Source organism: Callospermophilus lateralis, chromosome Y (assembly GCF_048772815.1).
Source record: "Callospermophilus lateralis isolate mCalLat2 chromosome Y, mCalLat2.hap1, whole genome shotgun sequence".
Lineage (NCBI taxonomy): Eukaryota > Metazoa > Chordata > Mammalia > Rodentia > Sciuridae > Callospermophilus > Callospermophilus lateralis.
The window spans coordinates 7,686,250-7,698,714 of NC_135326.1; the positions used below are offsets into that span (position 1 = coordinate 7,686,250).

At 51.9% G+C, this 12,465-nt stretch overlaps 1 protein-coding gene across 1 annotated transcript in view; it reads right to left on the minus strand.

The window, feature by feature from the left end:
* The window catches only part of LOC143639721 (F-box-like/WD repeat-containing protein TBL1X), a 166,676-nt gene that overhangs the window by 581 nt on the left and 153,630 nt on the right, over window positions 1-12,465 (minus strand). The window contains exons 6-12 of the mRNA XM_077107767.1: window positions 10,426-10,714; window positions 7,139-7,271; window positions 6,632-6,773; window positions 6,304-6,367; window positions 6,108-6,205; window positions 2,906-2,966; window positions 5-26 (exon numbers count right to left, since the gene is read on the minus strand). Of these exons, the coding sequence (XP_076963882.1) occupies window positions 5-26; window positions 2,906-2,966; window positions 6,108-6,205; window positions 6,304-6,367; window positions 6,632-6,773; window positions 7,139-7,271; window positions 10,426-10,714 (809 nt within the window). The remainder of the gene's footprint in view (window positions 1-4; window positions 27-2,905; window positions 2,967-6,107; window positions 6,206-6,303; window positions 6,368-6,631; window positions 6,774-7,138; window positions 7,272-10,425; window positions 10,715-12,465) is intronic.

Consider the following 12,465-nt stretch of genomic DNA (forward strand, 5'->3'; position numbering starts at 1 on the left):
CTGCCAGTCCACGTCCAGAGCGGGCGCTGCGGGAGGGAAGAGACGGGATGCAGGTGTTAACTGCGCATGTGGCTAGGGCAGGTCGGAAGAGCCAAAAGCACCGCAGCGACTTCACAAAACCATTCCCAGTGTGAACAGTGTCTCTCCTGCAGGGACCTTAAAGTCGTTCTCAGTTTGCAGAGATAAGGTTCCTCTGGAAGAGTCCCGAGACCCTGGCTGTGCCCGGGGCAGGCAGTGTCCTTGGTCCCAGGCATGAGCAGAAGGGTACTAGCATCTCCTGTGCCTCCAACTTGCTGGGTTCCAGCAGGGTGACTGTGTGGGGCTGATTTGTGTTCACACAGGGAGGAGATAAAGGACGGGAGAAACCCTTCCATCCTGTCCTTTGTTCAAAATGCTTCAATTAGAAAAATGTGAGATGCATTGACCACACCACTGATTGGTTACTTTTTTTGGGGGGGTGGGGTGGGGGCAGGAGGGTACTGGGGATTGAACCCAGAAGCACTTTACTATTGAGCCACATCCTCAGCCCTTTTTAGTTTTTATTCTGCGACAGTCTTGCTAAGTGGCTTAGGGGCTCATCAAGCTGCCGAGGCTGGCTGTGAGCTTGGGATCCTCCTGCCTCAGCCTCCCAAGTCGCTGGGACTACAGGGGTGGACCACTGCACCTGGTTTGATTGGTGTTTAACTGGAGCCAACAGCCATCCCTTCGGACATGGATCAGGACTTGTGAAGAACACCCTCTTCACTCCTGGGTCCCTCTCACATGAAGGTGGCTCCAATAGCAGCTCTGCTCTACTGAGGGCTTTGAGGATGGCGACTGTCTTCATGGTACTTCCCCCTCGCCTCCACCCGAGAGGCAGAGGAAGACCAGGCAGGAACCAGGCCACCAACATCACAGCCAGCAGGGTCTGAACCCATGTTTTGCCCCTGACTGCAACCGCACGGGTCTCGGATGCAACTGTGCACGTTAGTGTAGGGCCTCAGGCGAGCATGAAAGAGGGGAGGCAGTGACTGCCAAGCTGGGTACATGGAAAGGGGGAAGAGAAGTGGATGGTATAGCACGGTAGTCGGCACCATCCAGTTTCCAGGGAAGTGTGGCTTCAGTTCTTCCCCGAAGTCCTTGGAGAGAGGTCTGGGCATGGCTCTCTCTCCACCTCCCCTTGGGTACCCATGGCTCAAGTGGTCACTCCTCACTCCAGGTGGCTGCTGGCCTCCTATGTCCCTGCCTCCAGTGGAGGTACCAGCCCACCGGGGCATCTCCTAGAGTCCTCCACACACCAGTGAGGCCAGGGATGGAGAAGTGGGGGCAAAATGGCCACGGGAGGAGCAGCAAAGGACAAGGGTAGCTCCCCATGGGATCTTCTCTACTACTGAGGGGCCTTAGCAAGCTGGGTGTGGTGGTGCAAGCCTGTCATCCCAGCAGCTCGGGAGGCTGAGGCAGGAGGATCTTGAGTTCAAAGCCAGCCTCAGTAACTTAGCGAGACTCTCAGCAATTAAGCGAGACCCCGTCTCTAAATACAAAAAGGGCTGGGGATGTGACTCAGCAGTCCAGTGCCTCTCTGTTCAGTCCCTGCTACCAAAAAAAAAAAGTTTTGGCCTTGACAGTTTTGCCATTTCTCCTTTTTTTTGGGTACACGGTGCTGGGGATGGAACCCGGGGCCCGCACAGGCTAGGCCATCACCTGCCACTCAGCCACGTTCCCAGCCCTTCTACCTTCTAGAGGGATCACAAGGCCTTTCAGTAAGATGACCTCTAGGACCGCGTTCACAGCACCTTATTGAAGGGGTTCAGGGAGGCGAGCTGGGCCTGTCACACATAACCCACAGACAGGGTCTCGTGCTAGTTCAGTAATCCCCAAAGTTCTCACTTCTTCCAGGTGGTCACCAGAGGTCACTAGGTGGCCCCCTCCCCACTTTTTAAAACAACCCCAGGGATTGAACCTGGGATGCTCTACCACTGAGCTACATCCCAGCCCTTTTTATTATGAGACAGGGTCTTGCTAAGGGGCTGGGACTCCAGGCGTGGCCCACAGCACCTGGCTTTATTTTTTATTTCATCATAGCAGAGTTCTAGAGCTTCACTATATTGTATTTCCAGTGGAAATTATTTTTGGTGGAAAGAAAGGAAGGAATGAAGATTATTTTTTTTTGTTTGTTTTTAAAAAGGACTTCAGATTAGCTCAGCTTCACTTAGGGACCAATGTGTGCTTTGGTGACATTTTGAAAGCTCGCTTATAGAATAGAAGCAACTGTAAGAAGAGATGAGCTTATTCCTCCAAGATGCTGAAGGCGGCACCAGCAGACAGTCAGAGAACTTACTTAGCCTGCTGGAGGCCGCTGGGTAATGGCCACCTGGGTCACTGTCCTCTTACTTGAAGCCAGGCAGTCCTGTCCTCCACCCCTGTCGGGGACTGCTCACTGCTAGGGGGAAGAAAGCCCACCTCCACTCGAGTGGTGTTGGCAGGGAGGTGGGCAGGCAGGGAGGTGGGCAGGCAGGGACGTGGCAGTTGTGCTTGGTGGTCAGGAGGGTCCACCATGGAGCCACCAGGGGCCCCAGGATCCCCCTGCAGAGGGGGTGGGGCAGGGGCACTCTGCAAGGGCACCTAGAGCAGGCTCCGCCCACCTGCTTCCCTGAACACTTGGAAGTTACGTGCTACAAAGCAGAGGCCCAACTTGAAGCCGGGCATGTGAAGGAAACAAGAGGGTAGAGTCTGCTGGAAGCTCGGGTGCAGCAGTCACCAGCGGATCAAGGCGGAACCTCATCCTATGTGCATTGCTTGGGAGAAGAGTCCAGCTGCCTCTGGCTCTGCTACCCGTGGACAGGCACGTTCCTGCTCTTGTTGACAACATCACGAATTCCTGGGGCAGCCTCTGCATCCCCCCAGCATCAGGAACCAGCAAACCCACCTGAGTGGAAGGGGAACTGCTGCTTGGCTTCTCCCGTGTGGGCGTCCCAGATGATGGTTGTCTGTGCTCCGCAAACAAAGAAAAGAGTTAGTGACCAGTCTCCTCCCAACGATTTCTCTAGGAAAAAGGATCGGGTGAGAAAGGACAATCGGCCATGTTCCCTCTAAACCAGCAGTGTCTGATAGAGAAGGTGAGTCACAAGGTTATCACGACTCACCAGTAACATTACAAAAAGAAATCAGTGAAATTTTAATAACACGATCCCCGTTATGCAATGTAGCCGAAATGTTTTAATATGTGATCAGGAAAAAGCAAAACAAAACACTAATGAGATATCTGGCATTCTGTTTCCCCATGCTAAGCCTGATACTGTGGGTGTTTTACACTTGGCCACACGGAAGCAGCTCATCTGCTACAGGTGCTGTCTGGTGGTCGCAGACTGCTGACCCACACTTGAGAAATCTACCACAACTGGTAAGGGATTCCCTTTCATCCCAAAGCTTAGAAAACCACTAAAAAAGGCAGCAGCAAATCTTATCTAAATAATTGAGGTACCAAGTGCTTCGAATAAGGGATGCTAAACCTGTTCTAGATACAGCAGAATTCCTGGACTACTCTGGGGCTGGCCCCAGGAAGGGGGACAGGTGACCTTTATGTCAGGAGACCAAGGAAACCATGAATCCCACTAACTCAGTAATGCCAGGAAGGAAGACACCTAGGGAGCGAGCCTGGGGCAGGTCAGCCAGTCCCACTGGGGTTACGTTTTCATCAGCAGCAATTTAACTTAATTTGAAACTTTATTTAAAGACTTAGCTTTAAGAAGTAGTTGTATCTTGTGTGCATTGTAAAGGGAAATCTCAGAACACTTTTTTAATTTTATTTTATTGGCACCAGGGATTGAACCCAGAGGTCTGAGCCACAATCCTCCCCAGCCCTTTTTAATATTTTATTAGAGACAGTGAGACCCTAAGTTGCTGAGACTGGCTTTAAACTCACGATCCTCCTACCTCGGCCTCCTGAGCCCCTGGGTAAAAGTAAGCTTCTTTACAACTTGGTACTCCTCGGTTTGGGGTCAGCTCGACCAACTTCTATGTGTGTGTGTACACCTTTTTTTTAGTACTGAGCAGTGAACCCAGGGGCACTTGACTACTGCATCATATCCACCCCCCCGACCCCCGGCCTTTTTTAAAAATTTTGAGGCAGGCTCATCTTGCTGATGAGTTGCTAAGGCTGGCTTCAAACTTAAAATCCTCCTGCCTTGGCATTACCAAGCCGCTGGGATCATGAGCGTGTCCCACTGTGTTAATATTTGTGTGTGTGTGTGGGTGTGTTGTGGTATAATTCCCCTTGATTTATCCATGTACAATCAAACCTGGCACTGCACAGAATATATAAACTCTTCCATCATTCTAGGATACAGTTTCATATAAGATATCAGTAACTGGATTGTCAATACTTACGTTTAATATATATTGGACAAAAGAAAACATCACCTACGCAAAGATTTTTAATAAAAAAAAAAACCTTAAATTATATTTCAGAAATTTTGAAAAATTTAACTACTTTCTGTTAAGCACAAACTGAAGATCATTAATACCAGTAATACCACCCCCCCTCAGTGGGTTTTATTGTCAAGAGCATTGATATCCTTATTTCTGCCATGGTTAACTAGGTCATCATGACAGATTACAGAGCCAAAGACTAAAATAATTCCAACTATGCATTTCCAATGACTGTGGAGTTCATCATAAATATTTGGAATTCTAAGAAGGTCAAAGGGCAGTAGTTACTGGTGATCCAGTGCCTGGGTTCCCATGTCCCCTAGACCCCACAGCAGCTGTGCATACCTAGGATAATTCATGAACCTCTCTGGCCAGCTCCTGCTCTGTACAAGGGGGTGAACAGCACTAGTGTCTGCCTCCTATCTTGGGAGCCCTGGGTGGGCTAACACATGTAGTGTAACACGCCAGATAAATGGTTGTCATTTCCATGAATTACTTTAATAATCTGGCCAGCGATTCCCAGTGGCCGACTGCCCATACAACCAAGCGTTCTGTGTGCAAATCACTTGACCACTTCTAACAAATGGACGTGGTTGTGTACCAATAAAACTATTTATAGAACAGCCACAGGGCCTGATTGGGGTGTTGACTGCAGTTTGCCCAGCCCAGATACCATGTCTCCAAGAATGTGGTTATGTGTGGAGGTCAAGTATTATATTGGCTACAGGTTCCTATGACGGCTTTGCAAGAGTACGGATGGAAGATGGTAGTTCCTGCGTCTGGTATTTTATATGCAGTTTTAGAACTGGAATGAACACAAAGTAACATAGTAAAGCTTCCAAATTATCCTGCAATCATTACAGAAAACCAAGCCTGTGGGAGACCAAATGGCTTACAGGATTCAGGAAAGGCCTCTACCCGTGTGTAAAACACCAGTGGACAGATTCCCTACCCACCCAACGCCCGTTTTTGGTATTTCTTTTCCAAAGCCATGACTTATAGAATTCCTGCTGGCTCTTAGGCGTGACATCACTACCCACTCAAGGTTCTCGGAAGGCCGTGACATTAGCCAGCCCTGTCACCTGACCATGGAGGACACCGGGCCCCAGGGAGGAGGAGATGGCCAGGTGCATCAGACTTTGGCAGCCAGGAAGTCTGTGTCCTATGCTCTTTTCCCTCAGAGATGGCTCCTACAGGCACCTGGATCTAATGCTGTCACCTCCCCGTCACAGTGCTGCCTCAGGGACACAGTACTGAATCCCCCACACGCTCCTGCTGGGTCTCGGGTTACCATGTTGACCACTGGACGGCCCAGAGGGGAAAAGCTCTTACTCAAAGGCCCCGGAAGCAGATGTGTTAGAAATCAACAAAATTAACAAACCCACAAAAACAATCGGCACCTGTAAGTCCTTCAATAAGCTCAAGAACTCAAAAGCCACAAGATTACAAATAAGTGTGCATCTTTGCTGGGTGCGGTGGTGCATGCCAATAATCCCAGTGGCTCAGGAGGCTGAGGCAGGAGGATCTCAAGTTCAAACCAGCCTCAGCAAAAGTGAGGTGCTGTGGGACCCTGTCTTTAAACACAAAATAGGGATGGGGATGGGGCTCGGTGGTCAAGTACAAGTTCAATTCCTGGTACCCAAAAAAGCAAGCCTGCATTTCCAGGTGGGAGGGATGAAGGGCTTGGGGTTGGTACTCACTTTGTCCACACCAGCGCTCAGAATATAGTTCCCCTTTTTGTTCCACTTCAAGGCAAAGATGGGGCCTTTGTGCTGCCCTAAGGTGCTGGCCAGGTTACCTGTGGGGTAGGAAAGACGAACACGATGATGTAAGGTCTCCATGGTCACACGGGGAAGCACCTTCCACTGGCCCTGTCGCGAGGGACGCAGGACTCACCATCTTCTGTCCATATTCTTGCAAAGCCGTCATAGGAACCTGTAGCCAATAGTGTCCCATCGCTCTGGGGGCAGAAAGAGACAGATCCACAAGAACACTTGGCATCTCCCCAGGGGACGACCCCGGGCCCCTAGGCCTGCCTTCCCACCACAGGGCTCCTGAGCCATGCACCTGTGAACACAGGCTCGACGGAAGAGGCGGCTCCTGGCCCACCCAGCCTCTTCACCAGCTCTGGGAAGGGAGGACCCTAGGCCAGCACCCAGGGGACCCCCAAGAGACTGTCCGCCTGCGTGCACAGGCTGCCCTGCGGCTGGCGGACGACGCTTACGTTCCAGTCCAGCGAGGTCACATCCTTGTTGCTTGGGACGTCGTGTCCCCCTTCCCGAATACAGTGCCTCAGCACCAACTGTGTGGAGCCCCCGTTGCTGTTCTCATTAAGGTTCCATATCCTGGCGGTCGAGTCTCCGGATCTGCAGGGAAAAACCAAAACGAAACACAGGAGTGTTGGGCCTGTGGCTGGCTGGACGGGAGGGAGGCTCACGGGACCCACTCTCTGGCCGGGTCAGCCACACATGGCAGGTGGTCTTCTGCGTGCAGTTCTTCGTACCCCTCCCAGGTTCCCTCCTCACCATCTTTGCATGGACTGGTTTTAGATGTCTTGGTATGGCTTCCCACCCCACAGGTAAAAAGGGTCTGAGGTGATGGCTATCCCACAGAACCAGACCCACACAGAGGCGGGGCCCAGAGAGGCCCACAGCAGGAAGATGTTACAACCCTAAGGCAGGACACTGGAGATGAGCAATGACCTGGGACATCCCCATCCTGAAAGCCTTACCCAGAAGCTAGGAGATCGCTGACCGGATTCCAGGCACAAATGAACACCTCGGACTCATGGCCCCGAAGGACTGTGGCTTTGTTGGGTGGAATTTCAACATCCCCGTCTATTTCCATTGGTTTCGAATGGTTATCTGCCAAGAAGCACGTAAACACACGTGGCTTAGCAAGACACAAAAGGGGTGTGTTCTCAGATACTTCTGTCTCAGAAACACTTTGCTTTTACATATTAAGGCAGTACCAATCTGAGGATTATCACTAATTTGTGGCTTTTACATGATTTAAAAAGTATTTCACGCTAGTTTGATGGTGCTGTGGTTCATGTGCTAGAAGTTTAGCGCCCAGGTGGGGAGATAAGCAATGGAGGAACCTTTAAGAGAGCACCTCTGTCTGGCCACGTGATCTCTCCTTCTCACATGTGCACCCCACCACACCACCCACCGTGATGTGTCGGCACCATGTTGTTTGGACAGTTAGCTTCTAATACTATGAGCTAAATACATGTCTTTTCTTCAATAAAGCATTCAGCCTCAGGTATTTTGTTATAATAACAGAAAACATTCTTCAAATTTGAACAAAGGATAAAGACAGCTATTTATAACTGAAGCCCGTCAACCACGGCCCATGGGCCAAATCTAACCCACTGCCAATTTTTATAAACAAAGTGTGACCGGAACAGTCACATTCATGTTTGTGCACTGCCTGTGGCTACCCTTTCAAGCTGAATTACTTCCCCTAAGAATTTACATGTTTAAGTCCTAACCTACAGTACCTTATGAGGTGATTATATTTATACATAGGAACTTCAAAAAGATGGTTACAAGACAGCAACAGTAGTGTGGTCATCAACCAACCAGCAGTAGTCAACAGCTGGCTGTACAATGGGGTCAAGAACTGAGCACTTTGTGAAGGTATTTGGAAAACCCCAGAAATAAGAGGATTCCTTTCCTCTTCAGTGTTAGGTTAACCTAAGAGTGTACTGCTTCTATTTCAACATGTAAAAATAAGACAATGCCCGGCCGTCCTGCGCAGACCGAGACCCCTCATACAAAGTTCTCAAGTCCCGCTGGAGGAACACCAGGCTGTTAGGCGCCGACACTTCTTTTATGCTTCAGTAGACGAGGAAAACATTCTCCACCTTTAGAGAGCATTTCCCCATCCCCCACTCTTGATGGCAACAGGAGCGCTGGCGTCCTCGGTAGCCATGGGGGGGCGGGGGTGGGGGGGTGGGAATTGAAGCTCCCAGGAGGCGCAGAAGCCAGGCTTTGCACTTGGGAAAACACACCCTTGGAAAGCCCCCACCTCAACAGCCTGGTCTGGGGATTATGTGCGAGGTGCGGGGTCTGAGAAGTGGACCAAGGTGGCGATACTGTGGAATTCCAATCTGCACAATGACCCAGACCCAGAGCGGCCAGCCAGGGTGACTATGTGCAGACCTGGCCTATACAGAGCACAGAGCGCCTGCTCCTGGACCCACGGTGGGCAGCCAGCCTCCAGAGGTGCAGGCCAGGGGTGGCAGACCAACCAGCAAGGAGCACATCTTGGGGCAGGTGGTCAGCAGAGCATCTTCTAGCTGGACACTGTGTCTCAACACACCAGGCTCTCACCATGGGTCCCAGGACAGGGGCCTCCCTACTCTCTGGCCTAGTTTTAAATAACTTCAACGTAGGAGTTAGTCATCTTGATGGTGAAAATAAGCCAGGCTAACGCTGCTGCTAAAAGTCCCCGAAAGGCCCATTTGTGGGAGGTGGGGGAGTCTTTCAGAGGACCAGACTTGTGGCACCAAAGTTAGGTCACTGGAGACGTCACCCTGAAAGAAATGGCGGGCCTCCCCTCTGTCCATGTGCCTCTGCCTTCTGGCTGGTGCTTTGCCACATGCTCCTGCCCTGGCCAGAGGCCTAAAGCAACGGAGCTGCCTGATCTTGAATTGGAGTCACCAGCACTGTGAGCCAAAATAAACCTTTCCACTGTATGAGCTGCTCACCACAGGTATTTCATTATAGTAACAGAGCCCCACAAGAGAACCATATCAGAAAGTGGCTGTTTCTCTCTCAAATTGCAGGACAGAGAATTTTGTGGGTCAGAGTTAAGTCTAACTTTAGATCTGCCCACAGTGTCCACTGCAGTGGTAGAGTGGAGAGGCTGCCTTACGGTGAGACAAGAGCTGGCTGTGGATGCCAGGGAGGGCATGGGACTCGGGGGACAGAGAGAAAGACATACCCATGTCTTCCAGGCTTGGGAATAACATCGATACCACTTTATAGTTTCTAAAGATTTAAAAGAAGCGGGTACAGTTTAAACACTTGCAAAATTTCTTCCTTGGAAAACAATGATTTCTCAAAGTTTACTAACTATAAATGCTTTTCGATGACATAAGATGACAAAAACAACTACGTCTATTGTGTCTGCTTCTGAAAACTTGAGGATCCTACCCCACTGCAGTGAACAGTGACTCTTCTGTACAAGCCAGATCTTGTCTCATTCATCTCTGTTCCGCAATTTTGGGCCTTATGAATAGTGATCATGTAGGATGCGACTGGGGGTCCTTACTTGTGTTGGCCGATGGCCTTTGTGCCACCTGACTGCAACCTGTGGATGGCAACTAGCCACAGGGCATGGCCATGGGTTGAAGCCTCAGAAGCCATTAGGCAGCTCTCTGCAAAAGGGGAAGCTGGGGCGATGGGACTCTGGGGTCAGATGCCAGTGTCACATTCTCCTTCACCCTCCAGCTGCATAAGGAAACCAGTTTCTAACTAAGGAAGCACACACTTGGCCACACCACATATGCACATATACACACAAACATGCACATGCATGTGAACTCGGACCCCAAAGCAGAGCCTCTGGAGTTCATAAGGATCTCTGGTTTATCTGCTCAACATTCCTGAGCAATTGCCTAACAGGGGCTAACCTCAAGGGGCAGACCTAATAAGATGACTCCCCATGCCTGGGCAGGGTGCCCGAGAAGTCACGGTGAGCTCACTCTCATCCCACCGTTTGGCCTAAAGCCTGCACAGTGCGAGGCTGGAGGCTGGACCCAAGGCCTCTGGGAAGGAGCACCTTTGCTCTTGGTGGACAGGACTCATACTGGACGTGGCCTGGATAGGCTTGGGTTCTCAGAAGAGCAAGATCCCCTTCAACCAAGGATCCCACCGCCAGGATGAATTTGGATGAGAAAGGCCGTAGGCCGACCTCCCAAGTCTGGCCGTTTGCAAAGCCCTGCGAGGGGGTCCTGGCGCAGGGGGCGCCCTGTGCCGGGAGCCCGGGAGCCCTTGGCCGCACACTTACTTATCGCGTGCGCGCCGTTCTCCTCCCCGTTCACCGTGGCCTCTCCGTTCTTTGGTGGGTTTTGCTGGGAAACGGCTGCGGGGGCTGGGGTGGCTGCGGTGGTGGCGGTGGTGGTGGCGGTGGCCGTGGCGGCTGCAGCAGCGGCTGCAGCAGCGGCGGCGGCGTTGGCCTGCTGCTGCTGCGCGAGCTTCTCCCGGAACGCCTGCTGCCGCGTCTGCACCACGTCGGGCATCACGGCGTCGATCAGGGACAGGGACTCTATGGGGCGGCCGTCGAACACGGTGCCGTCCTGCGGAAGCAAGCTGGTCAGCTCCCGGGCAGGGGGACGCCCGGGCAGGGGGACGCCCGGTCCGGGGTGCCGCGGGCGCCCACGGGAGCAGGCTGCAGGGACTCTGGGCAGGGGCTGCCGGTCCTGGAGACCCAGCTGCAGTGCTCAGCCCGAGTGGCAGCACTGACATCCGGTAAGCAGCGACCCACATCTGGGCATTAAGGACACCTGCCCAGCACCACTTCATCCCGTCTATGACAGTCTGCATCCTGGGGGACATTTCTCCACGTCTGGAGCCACTGGGTGAAGGGAGGTGGTCGGGTGGAGAGGTGTTGCACTGCCCTCGGGTGGGTGGAGGCCAGGAATGCAGCCCCAGTCCTCTAGCACACAGGGGGTTTTTCCCAGAGACCCCCGCCCCCAGCGCAGAGTCCTGAGGCTGGGAATCCACCCCTGTGCTAAGGGCTGCTGGAAAGTCTCTGTGAATAACCAGCCACTTACGTGGGAGGGGGAACTCTTTGGTAGCATTAAGCACAATTCAGAAATGACTATGCCATTCAGCATTTGATTACCGGTGCATTTGTCCACTTGATTTAATAAAATAAGCACTTGTGGCTATGTGGGATGATTCCCGGGTTCAAAGGACGGCCTCGATGAAGCCATGATATAACCCACAAGAATTGCTTGGTTCCGAGTCACATTTTTTTCGATCGCTGTTTGATTCTCTGGTTTCTATCCACCATGAAAAAATTTCTAAACACACTTCAAAATACGGGAGGAAGTTCGTTCAGATATTTGAGTTGCATGAAATGCAACATGCCTCCACGCCGTGTCTGCCGAGTGCTGAACTTGAATTACCTCCGAAGTGAGGAGGAATTGAGGCACATCAGCCCACTGATCTCTGATGACGATGCACTATTTGAAATCACAGAAACTACAGGAAACGATATGCACCGCCTCCCCAGCCCCCTGCCCCCTGGACTGTCGCCGTGGAAGCAATGGCCAAGGCTGAGCAGTCCTGGTGCCCCCAGTGACCTTCCTCCTTCATGCAGTCCCACCCCAAACGGCTGGGCAAGGTGCCAGGTAAGGAAAACACCTCCTCCTCCACATTCTAAAGCACACTCACATCTTCTTAAATGACTGGAAACTTCTGCCAAGTGAGATCTTTCATCGACCTCTAGACACCCTGGCATTGGGGTGGCTGAGACATCAGAGGGATCTTGGCCTTGAGAGCCACAGAAACGGGCAGGCAGAGGGAAATCAGGTCACGACACCCCCTGATCTGAGAGCTCGCAGGGGAGCAGGGGTCATGTGCTCATCTCCCCACGATGGCTGGGTCTACAGACCAGGTGACCAGGTGACCAGGTGGGGCCTGAAAGAGTCAGGCAGACCACCCCCGCGCATGCAATGTTAAGGAGAGGAGGAGGACACTACCAAGGAAGGAGGAGCGAGAGGCAGGCAGACCGGGATGGTTTCCAAGACACAGGCTGGTGGAAAATGGCCGACGAATTCATGAGACACAAAAGAAGATACATTATTTCTGAAATAAAGTTGAATAAAATGCTCTGAATAAGAAAGGCGTGTAAGGATCAGACTAATGTCAGAGAAAACGCAGGGAGGGAGCCCTGGAAGGCTGGGTGTGCTGGGCAGGACAGATCAGGGTAGGCTGTGGCCAGATCTCTGAGAGGGGTGGAGTTCAGTAAGGGTGGGATCCAGGTGAAGATGGCCAGAGATTTCCACACATGTCAGGAAGCCAGGAGAATCTTCTCTAGAGA